At 43.6% G+C, this 23,426-nt stretch overlaps 1 protein-coding gene across 1 annotated transcript in view; it reads left to right on the top strand.

Annotated features, from left to right (window-relative positions):
* Window positions 1–18,621, top strand: part of LOC137544204 (ileal sodium/bile acid cotransporter-like) — a 44,858-nt gene extending 26,237 nt beyond the window's left edge. Inside the window, exons 4-6 of the mRNA XM_068265259.1 lie at window positions 1,824–1,999; window positions 6,784–6,941; window positions 17,111–18,621. Of these exons, the coding sequence (XP_068121360.1) occupies window positions 1,824–1,999; window positions 6,784–6,941; window positions 17,111–17,223 (447 nt within the window). The 3' untranslated portion in view covers window positions 17,224–18,621. The remainder of the gene's footprint in view (window positions 1–1,823; window positions 2,000–6,783; window positions 6,942–17,110) is intronic.
* Window positions 18,622–23,426: the final 4,805 nt, after the last annotated feature.

Here is a 23,426-nt window from a genome sequence, read left to right as displayed (position 1 = left end):
GCCTACTCCACATCTGCTTTAGAGTTATTACTTAGAACTCATTTACACTAGGTGAAGTAAGTGACATAACCTTATTACATTGATTAGCGCAGTGCACAAAAATGCATATAGCATTGTAGCATTGTATTGCATTGCACTGTGCCAAACTATTGGGCAAAGCAGGTAAAGAAGCAATTCAAGACCCATGCCTTGAATATTTAGCACCAGTGCCTCCCATCCTTCCATGAGGTCTCTAAAGCCAGACAAGAAGCAGTGCAGCAGCAGATCTCACACCACGGCTGTCTGCTATAAAAGTTTTGGGTGTTGCAAACTGATATACGCTGCTGCCACATCATGCAATACTAACATTCTTGTTTTTTCTGGCCTACCGTGTGGTAAGGACATTGCTGAAAGCAGGAAAGCTGTAGGACATAAGTGAGCTGAAAGGTGTGTTTTTAGTATCTAAGCACCACTGAACATCAATAATTTGGGGGGGCATAATGCTTAATTATGTTTCTACAGGTACTCTGCTGTTTCATGTGTTGGGAGAGGAAGTCCATGCGGCCTAACTCTGCATAATTATGTAACTGGTAGTGTACATGCAGCATAATTAGGTGTAGCTTTATTTAGAGAGTACATGGCCTCATTATGTTTTGGGGCACACTGCCTAATATTTTGGGGGAACGAGAGTGCCTAATTACCAGCAGAGTTGGGGAGGATTTTTTATTCTCTTTTAAGGTTAATTGGCCAAGCCTTGTAAGGGTTTTTTTTACTTTCTCTAGATCAACTGGGATATGTGAGCCTGCAGGAAAGAAATGTACTATTTTTTTTACTTGCGGCTTCAGTTTTTTTATGCTTATTTGCATTTACTCCAGAATGTTATAAAGAGTTATAAGATGCACTCAAAGCCCTTCTTTGCCATGAAAAAAAGGGCTTCAAAGGGCAGCAACCTCTTCCAACCATCCAAGAACAGTTTGGTTAAGAACAATGCCTTTTCCAGCATGATGGACAATGTACCATAAGGCCAAAGTGATGACTAAGTGGCTTGGGGAACAAAACATCTAAAACTTGGGTCCATGGCTAGAAAACTACCCAGACCTTAATCCAATGGAGAACTTGTGGTCAAGCCTCAGCGAGTGGGCAAACAAAAATCCATAAATTCTAACTAACTCCAAGCATTGATTATGGGAGAATGAGTTGCCATCAGTCAGGCTTTGGCCCAGAAGTTGATTGACAGCATGCCAGGGAGTACTGCAGAGGTCTTGAAAAAGAAGGGCAAACGCTGCAAATATTAACGCTTTGCATAAACTTTATGTCATTTCCAATACAATAAACATATGAAATGCTTGTAATTATACTTCAATATAGTACAAAAACAACTGACAAAAATATCTACTGTAAAAAAACACAGAAGCAGCAAACTTTGTGAAAACCGAAATTTTTGCTATTCTCGAAACTTTTGGCCAGGACTGTAAACATGTCAGCCTTCATATTCCCCTCACTTTGGGGGCACTTTAAAGATCTGGGGTCAGGAAGTGAAACATTTATGTGTCACCCATCTTGCCGCTGGAAGTACAAAATGCCTGGATGGCAGAAAAAACAACCTATTTGAGCGCAATTTCTAATTTTATGCATTTAGCAACCTCCCTCAGTGGAGCACTCTAGAATATGAATCTGCAGTACACTATATTTTGAACAAAAAGAATACCCTGGTGTATTTATTTTTGAACCATGAATGCAGATTGATTAAAGTGTTATTTAAGTTAATTTATAGGTTGATGAAACCATTTATGAATCCATCTTTATTTTTATGACTAAAGCAATTTATATTTATCTATTTTCAGGTTGGATCTGTTACTGGATTTATTCTCATTATCATTGTTGCCGTGATTGCTGGAGTATTGTATAAGCAAGCTTGGACAATTATTCCTAAATTGTGGATTATAGGAACTATATTCCCAGTAATAGGTTTCACTGTGGGGTTTCTACTGGCATGTGTTGCTAACATGTCATGGAGCAGGTATGAGATTTGCAATGATATTTTAATGTTTCTTATATCTAAGCATAGCCAACAATTAACCCACCAGTATAGTTTGTTTGTTTTTTTGAAGATTTATATAACCATAATATATTTACAGTAAAGAACATCAGCACATTTCCAGTCAATAAAATGCACAAAGAATACCGCAGTGTATCAAAAGAAAAATACTACATTAGCTTAGGAGTGTTATCAAGTACATTAGAGAATGTCCAATATGGGTGCACAGCTATTGGCATCCCAAACCAACAGAGTCATAGTTATATATAATAGCTTGTGAGGGTTTAAAGATCATGAGGGCAAATGATAATTGTTTTTAAAGCTAATGGAACATTATTGTATATATAGAAGGAACATGGATAACTATTAAGACATAATCAAAAGCCTGATGTTGAAGAAGGAAATAGGAAAAGTAAGCCAGGTCTCTGAGGAGCCCCGGCCCCCAAGATATCTACATGAAAAAAGAGAAGAGGAGAAAGAAAAGAAGAGAAGAGGCCAAGGAAGGAAGATCTTGCCGGGCCCGATCCAAATGATCTCACAACATCATAAAAGGGCCATGAAGGTGCGATTCAAAAAATGAAGACTCAATGCGAAGGATGAAACACCAGTATATTTTTGACCTGTAGCACTCTGAGGTCACACCTAGCTTGTCAAGCATAAGTAAAAAGCAGCAGTCTTTCCTGACTGGTTTAGGAATTGTAGGAGAGGTGGGGGTTAAGATATCAGGATTTCTTTCCATTTTTTTTTTTAAACAAACAGTACTCCCCTTGCAGGTGTATAACAATACATATAACAATATGTGACTGAACAAATACAGCTTTTTGGTGAAACCTCCACCACTGTCCTATAAGAGGTTCATAACCAGCCATAGGATCTAATGTCAGCCAAACAAAACACAGCTTGTACAACAACCAACAAAAGAGCAAAAAATGTAACACGAGCAATATAAGAAATAATATCAACTGCTATAATTTCTTCGGTAAATGCTGGAACAATAATATTCTCAAAAGGTTTTCCTAGGACAATATAGAGACTAAGGGCCTATTTCCACTGGGAGGTGCGGCTCCCATTCTGCTTCGTAGCTGCAGCCCGAATCGCTAAGCTGTGCCATGCACTGAAGTGCATTCTGGACAGCAAGTCGCTCAGATAGGCAGGGTTTCCTTGTGCAGCTCGCAAGTGGGGAAATGCTGCAAATCTGTTTAAAGTGGGGATGGGCCCTAAGTCTCAGAATCATCCCGCAGCACGTTTATGATGTGATTCAGCACTACATTAGGGTCTTCAAAGAAGTGCAATTCTCCTTTAAGATCCTGATGTAGTGCTGAATCACAGAGCAAAGCAAAGTGAGGACTGTATGGGATATGTTTCAAGATATCAAATCCCAGAATTGGAAGTGTTTAGCCTGTCCTGGACAGCGCAGTACGAATCTACATCCAGCAGATAGTGCTGGGGCCCTGACTGGATCTAGATTTTAAGTCGCATTGACTGCACATCCCCGCCTTTACCGCCGATCTGTCCCCGCCGCAATTTGCTCGCCCTGCCGTCTCTATGACAGCAGAGCTCTGTGAGCAGGTCAGGAGCCATTTTCATTGGCTCCTGTCCCCCGTCATCACTTTAAAGGAGAACTGAAGTAAGAGGTATACGGAGGCTGCCATATTTATTTCCTTTTAACCACTTCCGGATTCTCGGTGCGTGTATGTACGCCCCTGAATCCTGAAGTGTATTCCATGGAGGCCGTTTCATGTCAGTTCACGGAGGGTGTCTCCGTGAACACCCTGCGAGCCGATCGGCGGCTCGCAGGGTAAATGTAAACACACGGGGAAGATCTTCCCCGGTGTTTACATGTATACGGCGCTGCTGCGTAGAGGAGATCGGCGATCCCCGGCCTCTGATTGGCCGGGGATTGCCGGCATCTGATAGGCTAAAGCCTATCCCATCAGGCGCAGGACGGAAACCCGTCCTGCGCCGCTCACAGGGGGAGGGAGAGGGAGGGAAGGGGAAGGAGGCCAAGAAGCGCTGCGGAGGGGGGCTTTGAAGAGCCCTCCCCCCCCCCCGCAAGCGCAAGCAGCCGGCGGCGATCAGACCCCCCAGCAGGACATCCCCCTAGTGGGGAAAAAAGGGGGGGAAGTCTGATCGGCCTGGCTGCTATCTGATCGGTGCTGCGGGCTGGAGAGCCCACGCAGCACCGATCAGCAAAACATAGCGTGGTACAGAAGTGGTTAATCAATACCAGTTGTCTAGCAGCCCTGCTGGTCTATTTCTCTGCAGTAGTGTCTGAATAACACCAGAAACAAGTATGCAGCTAGTCTAGTCAGATCTGACTTTAAAGTCTGAAACACCTGATCTGCTGCATGCGTGTTCAGGGGCTATGGCTAATAGTATTAGAGGCAGAGGATCAGCAGGGCTGCCAGGCAACTGTTATTGCTTAAAAGGAAATAAACATGGCAGCCTCCATATATCTCTCTTCAGTTCCCCTTGAAGCCAATCCCATTGGCTTACATTGACTGACAGGGTCAGGAGCCAATGAAAGCGGCTCCTGACCGGTGCACAGCGCTCTGCCATCAGACAGCAGAGAGAGGAGCCTGGGGCGGGCACAGGATGGGGTGACCGGCGGGAGCGGCGGCTTTTTGCGGAAATTTGTCGGGAAGCGGCGTTTTACTGTACCAGCAGCATCTGGTCCATAAAGGAGTCATCAGGGGTTTTAAATGAAAATAAGTACTACTTACCCGCAGTACGCTCCAGTCCACGTGGCGGTGATTGACAGCGCCGCTCGCGCAGGCGCAGTACAGGCTAACCTCCAGGTCAGCCTGACGTCATCACCGGGGACCGGGAGGGAGAGGCAGCGAACAGCTCACCGCGGAGCTGCAGCGAGGGACAGGCTGAGAACTTGGGGCTGGAAGAAGCCCAGGTAAGTAGTACTTATTATTATTTGAAACCCCTGATGACTCCTTTAAGATGGCAGAGGCTGCTGGTACCGAAGTGGTTAACATTATACAGTGGTTTGCAAAAGTATTCGGCCCCCTTGAAGATTGCCACATTTTGTCATATTACTGCCATAAACATGAATCAATTTTATTGGAATTCCACGTGAAAGACCAATACAAAGTGGTGTACACGTAAGAAGTGGAACGAAAATCATACACTATTCCAAACATTTAAAAAAAAACAAAAAAAAACTGCAAAGTGGGGTGTGCGTAATTATTCGGCCCACGAGTCAATACTTTGTAGGACCACCTTTTGCTGCAATTACAGCAGCCAGTCTTTTAGGGTATGTCTCTACCAGCTTTGCACATCTAAAGACTGAAATCCTGACCCATTCTTCTTTGCAAAACAGCTCCAGTTCAGTCAGATTAGATGGATAGCGTTTGTAAACAGCAGTTTTCAGATCTTGCCACAGATCCTCGATTGGATTTAGATCTGGACTTTGACTGGGCCATTCTAAAAATGTTGTTTTAAACCATTCCATTGTTGCCCTGGCTTTATGTTTAGGTGTCGTTGTCCTGCTGAACCTCCGTCCCAGTCTCAAGTCTTTTGCAGACTCCAAGAGGTTTTCTTCCAAGATTGCCCTGTATTTGGCTCCATCCATCTTCCCATCAACTCTGACCAGCTTCCCTGTCCCTGCTGAAGAGAAGCACCCCCAGAGCATGATGCTGCCACCACCATATTTGACAATGGGGATGGTGTGTTCAGAGTGATGTGCAGTGTTAGTTTACCACCACACATAGCGTTTTGCATTTTGGCCAAAAAGTTCCATTTTGGTCTCATCTGACCAGAGCACCTTCTTCCACGTTTGCTGTGTCCCCCACATGGCTTGTGGCAAACTGCAAACGGGACTTCTTATGCTTTTCTGTTAACAATGGCTTTCTTCTTGCCACTCTTCCATAAAGGCCAACTTTGTGCAGTGCACAACTAATAGTTGTCCTATGGACAGATTCCCCCACCTGAGCTGTAGATCTCTGTAGCTCATCCAGAGTCACCATGGGCCTCTTGACTGCATTTCTGATCAGCGCTCTCCTTGTTTGGTCTGTGAGTTTAGGTGGACGGCCTTGTCTTGGTAGGTTTACAGCTGTGCCATACTCCTTCCATTTCTGAATGATCGCTTGAACAGTGCTCCGTGGGATGTCCGAGGCTTTGGAAATCTTTTTGTAGCCTAGGCCTGCTTTAAATTTCTCAATAACTTTATCCCTGACCTGTCTGGTGTGTTCTTTGGACTTCATGGTGTTGTTGCTCCCAATATTCTCTTAGACAACCTCTGAGGCCGTCACAGAGTAGCTGTATTTGTACTGACATTAGATTACACACAGGTGCACTCTATTTAGTCATTAGCACTCATCAGGCAATGTCTATGGGCAACTGACTGCACTCAGACCAAAGGGGGCTGAATAATTACGCACACCCCACTTTTCAGTTATTGATTTGTAAAAAAATGTTTGGAATCATGTATGGATTTCCGTTCCACTTCTCCCGAGTACACCACTTTGTATTGGTCTTTCACGTGAAATTCCAATAAAATTGATTCAGGTTTGTGGCAGTAACATGACAAAATGTGGAAAACTTCAAGGGGGCCAAATACTTTTGAAAACCATTGTAGTCATAGACACACAACGACCACAAAAGACTACTCAATCTAAAACCTATAGTCTCACTTGACAGTCAGGGAACTAAATTACAACCAGGTTGGAGTATATGACAACTGTTTCTTTATAACATGCAATATCAAAATGCTACTAGTTTTCATTGACATATTGCATCAATAACATTCTATTCAGGTGTCGTACAGTGGCGCTGGAGACCGGGATGCAGAACACTCAGTTATGCTCTACAATTGTTCAGCTGTCAATTCCAATTAATGAAATGATTTACGTATTCACATTTCCACTGATATACAGCGTTTTCCAGGTGCTAATTGCCATAATAGTCTTAATAGGTGAGTATACTTTTTGTATATTTTTATTTAAAAAAATTGTAAAGTAAAAGTCTATGGACTATATACTGTACGGTTTGTGTCGCATTACACTGAAAATTAGCAATGCAACTTTTCATCACCATTGCGTTGTGATGCTACTTTTCTGCATCTGAAACACAGCGCATAATGTGTGAAAGTAGCCTGATACATTTCACATAGGCTACTGCAAGAAAATTGTGTCAGATATTAACATACCGATGTCGGTAATATTAAATATTTTAACATCTGTTTATAAGCACTAAATACATGCAAGCTACAGAAAATACACCGGTGTGAACTGAAGCTTGGAATTACAGTTAAGACTTAACCCTCCTGGCTGTCAATTAAAACCGCCAGGGGGCAGGGCAGTACTATTTTTTTTAAAAAAAAATTAAATCATGTAGCTAGCGTTAGGCTGTGCAGCGGCATCCCCCCACCCTCTTCGATCGCCTCCGCCAATCAAACCCTTCCGGAAATCCCCTTCTGAACGGGATTTCCATTAGAGCTTCCCCCGTCGCCATGGTGATGGGCGGGATGACGTCACCGACGTTGTGACGTCAAAGGGAGTCCCTATCCACCCCTCAGCGCTGCCTGGAATCAAACACAGAGGCCGCACTCAGAAAGCTATTCAATCACTGTATTGAAAAATCAGAGCGAACAGAGGCACACAACGTTTCAGGCATAGTTGTGTGCCTCTGTTCGCTCTGATTTTTCAATACAGTAATTGAATAGCTTTCTGAGTGCGGTCTCTGTGTTTGATTCTTGGCATTGGCTCAGCACAGGAGTGGTGTACCTGTGAGAGACCAGCACCGGCACTCAGCTCCAGGAGTCCTGGACTGACACAAGGGTGTGGAAGTGTGAATTTTTTAGTACCTCAGCACTGCCTGCCATTGATTGGCCAGGTAGTGCATGGGGTGGGGGGGGGGGGCGGCACGGCGGGTAGCGGCGAATCGGCAGCGATCAGGCAGTACACGCAGCTAGCAAAGTGCTAGCTGCGTGTACCAAAAAAAAATTATGCAAATCGGCCAAGCAGGGCCTGAGAAATCCTCCTGCGCGGCATAGCCGCCAGGAAGGTTAAAGTGGGCCTGAACTCTTGCAATGGACAAAAGGAACACATAGGGAAATGCACCCTGTATGTACTTAGAGAGAGTTTAGCCTAATTCCTGAGTTTAGCCTGTCTAATTGTGACTAAGCATAAGTTGCAATTTGATCCCTTAGCTGTGTCAGCTGACTGCAACAGCAGAGAGCTCATTAGTAACCACAGGATGTTAGCAATATGTCTGCTTCCATGAAAGCAGGAAGTAGACAAACTGCAGATTTATTGCAGGATTTGTATCAGCTGTAACAAAGGAATGTTTTTCTTTAAAGGTGATTTGGGTTGATTCATTAAAGTGTTAGGAAACTTAGCATTTCTTCTTTGCTGTAAAAGATTACTTACAGCCTTAGGCTCGGTTCACATTAGCATGAACGGACAGAAAATGCAGCAGGACCCAATTTTCCGGACTTTGCTTAGGGGAACGGAAACGGAAGGTTTTCCAGCACTATAGGATCCTATGGAAAACGGACGTTTTACAGCACACTGGCTGTAAAAATGGACAGTTTTCCCGGATCCAGATGGTCCGATCCGGAAAAAAATGTAGATGTGAACCGAGCCTTAAACCTACTAGCACACAAAAAATTGTAGCATAACAACATTCAAGCAGTTAAACACACCACTTTGCTCTGCAGTGGAAAGCTCCTTCCCTTCGGCTTATGATCCGAATCCACAGAGGGGATAACATTATCTTTTGTCTACATTCCTTAATTGTTGCATTCTTAGCTGTGCTGAAAACCAGCTCTGTCTGCCTCTAGCATGCACATAGTTCAGAATAGCACACTAGAAATGCACATATATCTTATAAAAGAAACGTGAATAAAATGCAACTGCAGTTTTCAGAGCAGATAAACTGCACTTTGGGGACATGTATTTTGTAAACAGCCAATATTACTTTTTTAAGATTTTAAACATTACATAAAACTGTGATATCTAATAAGTCATTTTTAGGAGAAGAAGGATACATGCAATTGTTTATCTCACCAATTTATTTACACTTAAAGAGAATAAAACTCGCTTTTTATCTTGTATTAAGCAGGGGCATGTTTGCCCCTGATAAAACGCTGCTATCCTGCGGCAGAACGAGGGGTCTTTACCCCCCCAAATCCCCCCTGCAAAATCCACAACCAACTTGGTCGTAGGTTTTGCTGCTCCTGGAGGCAGGGCTAATGGCCGCAGCCCTGCCTCTCAGTGCGTCTATCAGCGGCGGATCTCCGCCTCTCCCCACCCCTCTCAGTGAAGGAAGACTGAGAGGGGCGGGAAGAGGCAGCGATCAGCGCCGATAGACGCGCTGAGAGGCAGGGCTGCGGCCATTAGCCCTGCCTCAACAGGGAACGCTCCCCACACAGCACGGAGTGGATTTGGGGGGTAAAGCAGGGGCAAACATGCCCCTGCTGAATATAAGGTAAAAAGCGAGTTTTATTCTCGCTTCAGACTTTCTTTAAAGAGACACAAGTGAAAAAAAACATATGATGTAATGATTTGTATGTGTAGTATTGATTGCAGTATGTAGCTTTTTTATAACATTGCATAATTCTGTCATATTTGCAATTACAAGCCACACTCTGTATTTTAAACTATAATGCTGGGAATACACAATGAGGTTTTTTGGGGGGCAGATTTACTGGCCGATCGATTTTTCTATTGTTTTTCCAATTGATTTCTATTCCTTTCTATGAGAAAATCGTTCAGAAAAACAATCAAAATCAGATCGGACCTTTTGGAAAATATCTACAGTTGTGTTCAAAATTATTCAACCCCCACTGAAATTGAGTGTTTTGGCCAGTTTGACATTGATTTTGATCATTTCAGTCATCTTGTTTACAATTAAATCAAAGAGGCACTTGTAAGTCAGACAAATATAACATAACACTTATAATGAAAATAACCACAAATGTCTTTTCTGTGCTCACATCATTCTCAGTTTTATGCTATGCAACCCCCAAGTGACATTCATTGTTAGTACTTAGTACAACATCCTTTTCCAGTTAGAACAGCTTTTAAACGTGAAGCATAGCTTTACACAAGTGCCTTGCAGCGATCTACGGGTATCTTAGCCCATTCTTCATGGGCAAAAGCCTCCAGTTCAGTCACATTCTTAGGCTTGCTCGTTGCAACTGCTTTCTTTAAAGGGAACCTGAAGCGAGGAAAATTATTTAAAACAAACACATGACGTAGCAGCAAATGAATATTACATACTAACCTCACTGTCAGTTCTTCTCAGAAGCTCACCATTTTCTTCTTAAGGGGCCCATACACCTAACGATTTTCCCGCCGATATACGGCCGATTCGATCACAGTGATCGAATCGGCTGTGAAATCGCTGCGCACACAGCTGACAGAACGATCAATTTCCGTCCAAAATCGATCGTTCCTGTCGATCCGTCCGTGCGGAAGATTTTTCTCGATCACCGGCGGGTCGGGAGTGCGTCGATAGCGGCGTTCGATTGATCGACGACCGACGCAATACAGCGGGTATACATTACCTGTTCCGGCCGTTGCGAGTCCCCGCTGTCACTGCTGTCTTCTCCGCTCTGGTCTGGTCTCCGGCATGCTTCACTTCTTCCTGCCTGGCAGGAAGTTTAAACAGTAGAGGGCGCTCTACTGTTTAAACTTCCTGCCCGGCAGGAAGAAGTGAAGCATGCCGGAGACCAGACCAGACCAGTGCGGAGAAGACAGCAGTGACAGCGGGGACTCATGCCGGCGGAGCAGGTAATGTATGCGGGGGGGGGGGGGGGGTGGAAGCGGCGGCACCACCATCACAGATTGTGAACAGTTTTCAGGCTGAGATCGGTTCACAATCTGCTTGCAGTAAAGGTGGCCATACGATCCCTCTCTGATCAGATTCGATCAGAGAGGGATCTATCTGTTGGTCGAATCTGATGGCAAATCGACCAGTGTATGGCCACCTTTACAGGGATCCCTTCCAGTCCTGACAATATTTTGTCAGAACTGAAATATACCAGTTGCTGTCAGTTATACATCGGCAGCGGTCAGTTACAACTGAATGTGCAAGGTAATCTCCATGTTTCCCTATGGCTCAAGTGAGTGATATTACAGTTTAACAGTGTACTGACCAGGAAGCTATTAAGGGGTAATAGCCATTTTTAAAATGGAGGACAGAGAATTTCATTGATCACAGTGTAAAAATGGGACGCAGGAGAGGAGAAAGAGATTGAGGAGTAGACTACACAGGAGGTAAGCATGACCAGTGTATGGTTATTTTGACTTTATTTTCAGTTCAGGTTCTTTAACCACTGACTTCACCCCAAAGCGGTTTTTACCCTAACGGACAAGAGCGATTTTCACCTTTCAGTGCTCATCCCTTTCATTTGCCAATAGCTTAATCACTACTAATCACAATTAAATGATCTATATCTTGTTTTTTTCACCATAAATTGGGCTTTTTGGGGTTGAGATTTGTTTTCAGTAATTACTTTATTTTCTATGCATTTTAAAGGGAAATACAAGGAAAAAATTAAAAAAATACACTATTTCTCTAATTTCATCCCCTATGGTTCTAATATAAACACTGCTACTGTACATAAAACCCATACATTTTATCTGCCCATTTGTCCTGGTTATCACAACATTTTAATTATGTCCCTAGTACAAAGTATGGTGACAATGTATCGTTTGGAAATAAAGGTGTATTCTTTTTTGGTGGGTTTTTTGTCACAATTTTCACGTGGACGTGCATGGGGATGCACGTGCACCCGCGGGAGCGCGCACGTGCACAGAGGCAGCAGCACTGTCTGACTTATAAAAACGTCCTGGAGCCATTAAGAGGCTCTAGCAGGACGTTTTTATAAGTCAGCATGTCATTAAGTGGTTAAGTCCCACCAGAGGTTCTCAATTGGATTTAAGTCTGGTGACTGCGATGACCACTCCAAAATGTTCCAGCCTTTAATCTGCAACCATGCTCTAGTGGACTTGGATGTATGCTTGGGATCATTGTCCTGTTGAAAGGTCCAATGTCTCCCAAGCCTCAGGTTTGTGACGGACTGCATCACATTTTCTTCCAATACCTCCTGGTACTGAAGAGAATTCATGGTACCTTGCACACGCTGAAGCTTATTGTACCTGCAGAAGCAAAACAGCCCCAAAGCATGATTGACCCCCTGCCATTCTTCACAGTAGGCAAGGTGTTCTTTTCTTCATAGGCCTTGTTCTTCCTCCTCCAAACATAGCGTTGATCCATGGGCCCAAACAGTTCTAATTTGAGTTACCATCACAGTCACCAGACTTAAATCCGATTGAGAATCTCTGGTGGGACTTAAAGGGTAACTGAAGTAGAGGTATACGGAGGCTGCCATATTTATTTCCTTTTAATCAATACCAGTTGCCTAGCAGCCCTGCTGGTCTATTTCTCTGCAGTAGTATGTGAATAACACCAGAAACAAGCATGCAGCTCGTCTTGTCGGATCTGACTTTAAAGAGAACCCGAGGTGGGAATTACTAATACTATTGGGGCACAGAGGCTGGTTGCGCACACTAAGACCAGCCTCTGTTGCCCCATCGTGTGCCTCCATGTCCCCCCTGCTCGCCGCTATAGACCCCGCAGTGCTGGCAACACGCAGCGTGTCGCCAGCACAATGTTTACCTTAGCGCTGTCTGTCAGCGCCGCTCCCCCGCCTCCTCCGCATCGGCGCACCCGCCCGTGTCCCTTCCCTCCCGCTGATAGGAGGGAAGTGACGCGGGCGGGTAGCGGCGATGCGGAGGAGGCGGGGGAGCGGCGCTGACTGACAGCGCTAAGGTAAACATTGTGCTGGCGACACGCTGCATGTCGCCAGCACTGCGGGGTCTATAGCGGCGAGCAGGGGGGACATGGAGGCACACGATGGGGCAACAGAGGCTGGTCTTAATGTGCGCAACCAGTCTCTGTGCCCCAATAGTATTAGTAATTCCCACCTCGGGTTCTCTTTAAAGTCTGAAACACCTGATCTGCTGCATGCTTGTTCAGGGGCTATGGCTAATAGTATTAGAGGCAGAGGATCAGCAGGGTGCCAGGCAACTGGTATTAATTAAAAGGAAATAAACATGGCAGCCTCCATATACCTCTCTCTTCAGTTGTCCTTTAAACAAAGCAGTTGCAGCGTGCAAGCCTAAGAATGTGACTGAACTGGAGGCTTTTGCCTATGAAGGATGGGCTAAGATACCCGTAGATCGCTGCAAGACACTTGTGTGTCAAGCTATGCTTCACGTTTAAAAGCTGTTATAACTGGAAAAGGATGTTGTCAGGGCCGGATTTGGACTTCCTAGGCCCGGACACACACACACACACACACACACACACACACACACACACACACACACACACACACACACACACACACACACACACACACACACACACACACACACACACACACACACACACACACACACACACACACACACACACACACACACACACACACACACACACACACACACACACACACACACACACACACACACACACACACACACACACACACACACACACACACACACGTCTTTGGAAAATGAAAGATCACAGACCAATTTTACCCCCTTCCATGTAGTATGAGAGCCATACCTACACAGTCTATTCTATGGAGCTGAACTCCCCATCAGATAGAAATCTTTGCAAGATGCTGCACATAAAGATGCTGTACAAATGCAACAGATCAGTATCTGCAAAAGATCAGTTCCTGCAAAAGATCCGTTCCAGCGAATTGCATTCATGGGGCCTGATACACAAAGCGGTGCAAACTTTTTCGCGGACTTTTGCGTGCGCAATTTGCCGCGATCCGCGTGATCTCGGACTTTTGCGTGCGCAATTTTCCGCGATTCGTGGCAAATTGCGCGCGCAAAAGTCCGCGATCGCGCGAATCGCGGCAAATTGCGCGTGCAAAAGTCCGCAAAAAAGTTTGCACCGCTTTGTGAATCAGGCCCATAGTCTATGATATCTGCAGATCCTCATACACACTTTGTTTAACAAACATTCATCTGCAGATCAGATCCACCAGGGTGGATCTTCAGATCTGCAGATGATTGTCTGATCTGCAGATGAATGTCTGTTAAACAAGGTGTGTATGAGGATCTGCAGATATCATAGACTATGAATGCATTTTGCAGGTACGGTTCTTTTGCAGGAACAGATCTTTTGCAGATATTGATCTTTTGAATGTGTACGGGCATCTTTGTGTGCAGCATCTTGCAAAGATTTCTATCTCATGGGGAGAGCAGCTCCATAGAATAGACTGTGTAGAGTATGGCTCTCATACTACATGGAAGGGGGTAAAATTGGTCTGTGATCTTTCATTTTCCAAAGACTATGGTCTGATGTGTGTATGAGCCTTTAGGAAAATGAAAGATCACAGACCAATCATACCCCCTTCCATGTAGTATGAGAGCCATACCTACACAGCCTATTCTATGGAGCTGAACTCCCCATCAGATAAAAATCTTTGCAAGATGCTGCACACACAGATGCTGTAGACATTCAAAAGATCAGTATCTGCAAAAGATCTGTTCCTGCAAATGATCCGTTCCTGCAAAATGCATCCATAGTCTATGATATCTGCAGATCATCATACACACTTTGTTTAACAGACATTCATCTGCAGATCAGATCCACCAGGATGGATTTTCAGATCTGCAGATGATTGTCTGATCTGCAGATGAATGTCAGTTAAACAAGGTGTGTATGATGATCTGCAGATCTCATAGACTATGAATGCAATTTGCAGGAACAGATCTTTTGCAGATACTGATCTTTTGTGGCTGTACAGCATCTGTGTGTGCAGCATCTTGCAAAGATTTTTTTCTGATGGGGAGTTCAGCTCCATAGAATAGACTGTGTAGGTATGGCTCTCATACTACATGAATGGTGGTAACATTGGTCTGTGATCCTTCATTTTCCAAAGACTATTGTCTGATGTGTGTATGCACCTTCACTAAATATCATTCTGTCCAACACCCTGACTAACGATCACTTGTTTGCAGGAGGAAATGCCTGTTTTAGTGACTCGTGTATACCTATGAATGTTTTCTCTCTAAAAAATGATGAATGATTGTTTTTCCTGTCAGAGCAGTGAGTCCCTAATGCCTGGTACACACCAGATAGATTGGTTGAATCGATTTTCTGATCACTTTTACAAAGTCGATTAGACAAATGATCAGAAATCAGATTAGACCTGTCAGAAATAATCAATTCGAACCCATCTATCTGATGGCAAATTGCATGGTGTGTACCAGGCATGAAGTAGCAGAGCGGTGTTCATCTCCCTCTCTGCTCTTCTGTAATCACAGATCTGTTGCATTTATTTTATAGTATTTATTGTACTGATTCTTTCACAGGTGTTTTTTTACTGTTTGCCAACACGGTACAAATTTATATTTTTTTTAATTTTCAGTGTATGTTATTACTTTTGGTATACAAAACAGAATGTAACAATACAAAAGTATACAACAGTTCATTTGCAATTATAATTATAGAGAAGTTGTCTATCTCATACTAGACTACTGCTGCCTTTAAAATGAGCCAGCAAGGGGTTAAGATTTAGCTTAGAACGGGCTGTCATAAATCTCTCTAAGGAAAAAAAAACCTTATCTTTCTGTTTAAGATTTACAATCCAGGGGGAGAGAGGAGAAGGAATGTCTCAAGTCATTAACAGAGTCTGACCAGCAATACATTGTTTAGCCCAGCTTGAGTTGTAAAGTGGAAATCATTCTGTTAAAATGTGTACCTTACCGGATCAGAAATTGTCTACATAGTGATCCATGTTTCTCTCACCCCTGGCAATTAACTGAAGCTTGTATGTTCAGGAGATAGCACTGTCTCATCGCACACCAAGAATTAAGGAAAATACACAAAGCTCTGGAATTCTGACTGTGTGTGCAGTAAAGCCGGACGGCTTCGGAGCAGGAGAAATGATTTATTTTGACATGCAGCCTCTTATCTCTCTCAGGTCCTGCCTCCCTTTTATCCTTCTAATTTTTTACGCCCTAGGCCGTGGCCTTTGTGGCCTTTGCAGAAATCCGTCCCTGGATGTTTTACTAAGTACTAAGAATGAATGTCACTTGGGGGTTGAATAAAACTGAGAATGATGTGAGCACAGAAAATACATTTGTGGTTTTCATTATAAAATGTTATGTTATATTTGTCTGACTTACAAGTGTCTCTTTGATTTAATTGTAAACAAGATGACTGAAATGATCAAAACCAATGTCAAACTGGCCAACACACTCAATTTAAGTGGGGGTTGAATAATTTTGAACACAACTGTATCGAGCCATCTATCCGCCAAAGAAAACTCATTGTGTATTTCCAGCATAACACAAGCAGAGCTAATGACGCTTGCAAATCCCCTGCAGTAAAAATCTTATCTAAATCTGTCTCTGATGTATAAGTGCTCCAGAAAACAGCAACCCAAGTTGGGTAGGAGAACTCAGAGAAACTCTTTTGCATAGAGAACTGAAGTTTTTTAACTTTTCTTGTACTGGAAACAATATTAGAATCATATCTGTGCTACAAATGCTCTATTTCTTAGCTGTACTACACATACAGTATAATTCATAAGTTTATTTTCACTTCAGATTCCCTTTAAAGGACAACTGAAGTGAGAAATATATGGAGGCTGCCATATTTATTTCCTTTTATACAATACCAGTTGCCTGGCAATCCTGCTGGTCTATTAGGATGCAGTAGTGTCTGAATAATGCCAGAAGCCTGCATGAAGCTAATCTTTCAGATGGGACAATAATGTCAGAAACACCTGATCTGCTGCATGCTTGTTCAGGGTTTATGGCTAAAAGTATTAGAGGTAGAGGATTAGCAGGATAGCCAGGCAACTGGTATTGCTTTAAAGGAAATAAATATGGCAGCTTCCATATCCCTCTTGCTTCAGTTGTCCTTTAAGTTTCACTTGAACTATCAATAAAGGGTTTTCTTTAAAATAATTTCTTATGTTTTGATGGTCCTCTTTCTTGCAGTGAGAATTTTACTATAGCATAAAAAAGAAATACAGTAGTATGTTATACTGGTGATAATTATATACATCTGACATATTTATTAATGTTTTACTTTTAGTGTACCGAATATATTTAAGGCTATGGGGAAACAAAGCTCAAGCGGAAGAAGTTGAGTCACCCTACACACACACAAATGGTGGATTCGATCTAGGCGAAAAACCAAAAGAATGAGACCAAGCGTTATCAAAGTAGACTACCTCAACAGGATGACAGTCTGAGAACTCTAGAATTACATGTTTGAATCGATCCCGACATGATGAACTGAATGTATTTTTTGTATAGCGTTCCTTCTGCTGATAATGACAATGTTCTTTCAGTCCCAGCATTAGCCTACAGTGCCAGGCCAACACCACCTAAACGAGTCATGTAGCTTATGTTGATCTGACCACAGGCATATTATAGTGCTAAATAGGTGCCCACTAAAAACAGACAATGGTCTTTGGGTGTGAAGTTTGAAAAAGAAGTGTGTTGGTGGATTGTTGGTGGAGGGTGAACAATATAAGTGGTATGACTGGCAAGCAAGATGGAGTAGAGAGGAAGAAACATAAGGAGTACGTGTAGCAGTGGCTGAAGTATACAGTGAAATAAAGTGCAGGGACACGGCAAACACCACAGATGAGCTGTATTGGACAGATAGGACCAGGAAAGTAAGAAACTACAATATACAGTACAGAAGGGACTATTTAATAGAAAGCCAGAGGCAAAGTGTGCAATAGAAAGGTTGATGATACAGTGTGCAATACAGAGAAAGGTGCAGTTTTTAATACAAAAAATAATCATGCAGAGGAAGGTGATGGATGCAGTGTACAATACAAAGGTAGGTACGTTTGGCAATAAATAGTAGGAATGGTACTGAGTGTAAAACACAAGAGGGAAGCACTGTATGTAATGCAGACAAAGGATGAGAATACGACGTGTCAGAGCAGGGAGGTGCATTGTTTAAGAGACAGGAGAATGATGCAGAGTGGCATATTGGAGGAAGGTGAAAGGAGAAAGATGCAGTGCGTCAAAGAGAAGTGCAGTGTGTAATGCAGAGATAGGGAGGAAGCTGCAACCTGTCAGAGGAGGGAAGGAGGTGCACTGTGTGGAGCAAAGAAAGGAGGAAGATGCAACCTGTCAGAGGAGGGAGGGAGGTGCACTGTGTGGTAGAGGCCTGCAGCGGGTCGGGTACCCGCGGGTAACCCGAATTGCGGGTCGGGTGCGGGTACCCGAATTGATTTAAGCTGCGGGTGCGGGTCGGTGCGGGTAGCGAGTTGCGGGTAGCGGTCTGCGGGTCGCGGGTAGTCAGAGCAAACATGTTAATTCTGACTGTGTCTTTTGCTTACTTTACATGTTACTTTAAATGTGTACTTTAGCAGAAAATATAAAACAGCGGGTATCAAATTCAGAAAGCGGGTCGCGGGTCGGGTATGAAAAAGTGGACCCGCGCAGGCCTCTACTGTGTTGTGCAGAGAAAGGATGGAGATGAAACCTGTCAGAGGAATGAGGTGCACTGTGTGGTGCAGAGAAAGGAAGAAGATGCAACCTGTCAGAGGAGGGATGTGCAGTGTGTAATGCAGAGAAAGGATGCAGTGTATCCTAGAGAGGGGGGGGGGGGGGGGGGTGTGCAGCGTGTAATGTAGAGACAGGAAGAGGAAGCAGCGTGTCATGGAGGAGGGAGGTTTAGTGTAAAATGCTAAGAAAGCAGGAGAATGCAGTACGTCGCAGACAGAGGATGCGGTATGTAATGCAAAAGAAAAAGGTTAAGGCCTCATTATAACTTAATTAATGGCTTAACTGCTTACTTGTTGGGCAGTTGAGGCTGCCAACCACAAGCTCCTTTCAGCGTTTTATAATACCACACATGCTACGTTTGAAATGGTGTGACAATACTCAGCACCCCAACAACCATGTAATGTCAAGTCTGAGGAAGGCAACCACTGGGCTTAGACGCACTTCAATAGGGGGGGCTGCCTGTCCACAACCCCCTCCACCTCTGCCTACCAGCACTGGTCAGTGAATGAGAGCAGCTGACAGGCGGTGACCTCACTGCCTGTGGACAAAAAAAGAGGCCTAATACAGACAGGGGAGAGAGGTGCAGTATGTGATACAGAGTAGAGGGGATAATGCATGTGTAATATACAGTAGATGGAGGGAATGCAGCGTGAAATACATGGCAGGAGACTTGTCTGTTGGGATTACAAATTTCCACCCAAGAAGTAGTGATACATTTTCAGATTATTTGCATTTCAGCTGTATGTTCACAAGTATTTCAGAAAAACACAGCTTCAACCGCTTCCAGACCACGGAGATTGAAATCTACACCGTGTTTGGGAACGGTTATCCCTGCCAGGGCATAGATTTCAATTTCCTCGCTGCATGCTCCCTCCACCCTCTCATCGCTGCAGGCCACTCGCTCTGCTGTCAGTATAACAGCAGAGCTCCATGAACTATCAAGACCTGATGTCATTGGCTCCTGACCCTGTGATCACCTCACAGTGATCACAGGGTCAGCAGCCAATGAAATTAGCTCCTGTCCGGCTCATGGCGCTCTGCTGTCTTAAAGAGACTCCGTAACAAAAATTGCATCCTGTTTTTTATCATCCTACAAGTTCCAAAAGCTATTCTAATGTGTTCTGGCTTACTGCAGCACTTTGTACTATCACAGTCTCTGTAATAAATCAATGTATCTTTCCCCTGTCAGACTTGTCAGCCTGTGTCTGGAAGGCTGCCAAGTTCTTCAGTGTTGTGGTTCTGCTATGAACTCCCCCCTCAGGGGGGAAAGAAACACACAAATGATCTCTTGAGATTCAAAAGGAAGGCTGTATACAGCCTGCTTGTGTATGGATGTATTTTCTATGTGTGGACATGCTGTACATCAACCTACTTCCTGTTTTGGTGGCCATTTTGTTTGTTTATAAACAAACTTTTTAAAACTGTTTTTAACCACTTTTAATGCGGCGGGGAGCGGTGAAATTGTGACAGAGGGGAATAGGAGATGTCCCCTAACGCACTGGTATGTTTACTTTTGTGGGATTTTAACAATACAGATTCTCTTTAACAACAGCAGAGCAAGTGGGCTGCAGCGACAGGAGAGTGGTGCCATGGCAAGAGGGACGGGTCCACGTGGCGTGAGGTCAATGAGCCTTTTTTTTTTTTTTTTAACCAAGAAGTCTCTGGTCCTTAAGGTGCCAGAGACTTCTGGTACGTAAGTGGTTAAACAGGGCACTGACTAGCACATTCCAATAAGAAAAAGATTGTAAGCCTATTTGGCAGGATCCTCTTTCCATGCATGCTTCTCTACCACCATTTGGACTTAGTGGCCCATATGCAATATACTTTTTCACCTGCATTTTCTCCTGGTGATATTTTCAGAGCTTGTAAATAAAATGCCTTTTTAACTACCAACAAGCAATCAAATGCTCAAAACAATTTTGACAGTAATTTTTCACTTACTTTTTTCATTGAAAAGTGCTAAAAAAATATTTTAAATTGAAGATGAAAAATTATCTCCTTGGAGAAAACTTAGGAGAAAAACCGAATTGCATATGGCCTAGTGACTCATCTATATTTATCCCAACTTGCAAACTGCGCACTTTTGTTACAATACTATTTTGTGTACCATTGCATAAAGCTGTAATGTCCCCATGTGTATCCCATCTATTGTACAGCGCTTCCTAATATGATAGTGCTTTATAAATAAAGTTTACTAATATTAACGCAGGAGAAATGTGAATTATGGCAGTTCCATCATAAAGCAGGAGCGTTTCCTCTGTGTGCATACATACCAGCCAATTACAGTGGGTTGCAAAAGTATTCGGCCCCCTTGAAGTTTTCCACATTTTGTCATATTACTGCCACAAACATGAATCAATTTTATTGGAATTCCACATGAAAGACCAACACAAAGTGGTGTACACATGAGAAGTGGAACGAAAATCATACATGATTCCAAACACTTTGTACAAATAAATAACTGCAAAGTGGTGTGTGCATAATTATTCGGCCCCCTTTGATCTGAGTGCAGTCAGCTGCCTATAGACATTGCCTGATGAGTGCTAATGACTAAATAGAGTACACCTGTGTGTAATCTAATGTCAGTACAAAAACAGCTGCTCTGTGAGGGCCTCAGAGGTTGTCTAAGAGAATATTGGGAGCAACAACACTGAAGTCCAAAGAACACGCAAGACAGGTCAGGGATTAAGTTATTGAGAAATGTAAAGCAGGCTTAGGCTACAAAAAGATTTCCAAAGCCTTGAACATCCCAAAGAGCACTGTTCAAGCGATCATTCAGAAACGGAAGGAGTATGGCACAACTGTAAACCTACAAAGACAAGGCCATCCACCTAAACTCACAGGCCGAACAAGGAGAGCGCTGATCAGAAATGCAGTCAAGAGGCCCATGGTGACTCTGGAGGAACTGCAGAGATCTACAGCTAAGGTGGGAGACTCTGTCCATAGGACAACTATTAGTCATGCACTGTACAAAGTTGGCCTTTATGGAAGAGTGGCAAGAAGAAAGGCATTGTTAACAGAAAGCATAAGAAGTCCCGTTTGCAGTTTGCCACAAGCCATGTGGGGGACACAGCAACCATGTGGAAGAAGGTGTTCTGGTCAGATGAGACCAAAATGGAACTTTTTGGCCAAAATGCAAAACGCTATGTGTGGCAGAAAACTAACACTGCACATCACTCTGAACACACCATCCCCACTGTCAAATATGGTGGTGGCAGCATCATGCTCGGGGTGTGCATCTCTTCAGCAAGGACAGGGAAGCTGGTCAGAGTTGATGGGAAGATGGATGGAGCCAAATACAGGGCAAACTTGGAAGAAAACCTCTTAAAGACTGCAAAAGACTTGAGACGGAGGTTCACCTTCCAGCAGGACAATGACCCTAAACATAAAGCCAGGGCAACAATGGAATGGTTTAAAACAAAACAAATCTATGTGTTAGAATGGCCCAGTCAAAGTCCAGATCTAAATCCAATCGAGAATCTGTGGCAAGATCTGAAAACTGCTGTTCACAAACGCTGTCCATCTAATTGACTGAGCTGGAGCGGTTTTGCAAAGAAGAATGGCGAGGATTTCAGTCTCTAGATGTGCAAAGCTGGTAGAGACATACCCTAAAAGACTGGCAGCTGTAATTGCAGCAAAAGGTGGTTCTACAAAGTATTGACTCAGGGGGCCGAATAATTACGCACACCCCACTTTACAGTTAATTTGTAAAAAAATGTTTGGAATGATGTAGGATTTTCGTTTACACCACTTTGTATTGGTCTTTCACGTTGAATTCCAATAAAATTGATGCAGGTTTGTGGCAGTAATGTGACAAAATGTGGAAAACTTCAAGGGGGCCGAATACTTTTGCAACCCACTGTATCTGTTTTTACGCATATCCAACCCTGTGCACACAGTCCAACAATCTTCTCTGGAGTGGCAGAATAATGTCATACTATTCCTCTTTGGCTATCTTTATCAGGAGGCTTTCATGCAGAATTTCACTGGCCTCATTTAAATGAGTCACGGTGAGTAGAAACATACAGCTCCACAAGAAACTGTACGTGTGAGGAGAAGTGGGAAAAGAGGGGAGTTGGCAAAAAACTGCAATTTGAGTTACCAGATGTCCAGCATTTCCCAAATCTGTCCTTACAACAGTGCATGTCTCGCAGGTAACCTCACATATACACAGTGAGGGTCTGTTCACACCTGCGTGTAAGGTGAAATGATATGCATATTAGGTATGGAACCCACTACGAGCGCCTTGCAGCAATCGCACAGCATTCACAATTAAGCAAATTGCCAGAATTTCCTAGAGCAATTGAGATTCAACTACTGTAGCCACTGATGCAATCACTCTGGGATTTCTCCCAAACTGCTGCAAGTGTTTAGCAATCGCAACGCTGCTAGTGGGACCAACCCCATCGGGATCCACTGGAGTAAAGCTTTGCTGACTTGCTGGGATTGGCAAGCACAGTAAAACACTACTGTGGGTCACAGCACTTGCAGTCCATCAAGATAAAGAAAAAATAAAATCTGTTTATACCAAAGAAAAAAGACAATATATTCTACTATTTGGAAATAATATAAAACAAAAAAATCTTATCTTGTAAAACTGGAGCAAAGTCTGTTTTGGATCCAATAGTTATTTATCCCTTTTGAGGTGATACAGAGTGTGACATGGTCCAGACTCCAGTCTAACAGCATTGTACAAACACAGACCATTTATATCGTGCTTTTCTCCTGTCGGACTCAAAGCGCCAGAGCTGCAGCCACTAGGACGCGCTCTATAGGCAGTAGCAGTGTTTAGGGAGACTTGCCCAAGGTCTCCTACTGAATAGGTGCTGGCTTACTGAACAGGCAGAGTAGAGATCCGAACCCAGGTCTCCCGTGTCAGA

Source organism: Hyperolius riggenbachi, chromosome 2 (genome assembly GCF_040937935.1).
Source record: "Hyperolius riggenbachi isolate aHypRig1 chromosome 2, aHypRig1.pri, whole genome shotgun sequence".
In the NCBI taxonomy this organism is placed as follows: domain Eukaryota; kingdom Metazoa; phylum Chordata; class Amphibia; order Anura; family Hyperoliidae; genus Hyperolius; species Hyperolius riggenbachi.
The sequence above is the reverse complement of the archived record's forward strand: the minus strand, read 5'-3'. Positions and strand labels throughout refer to the sequence as shown.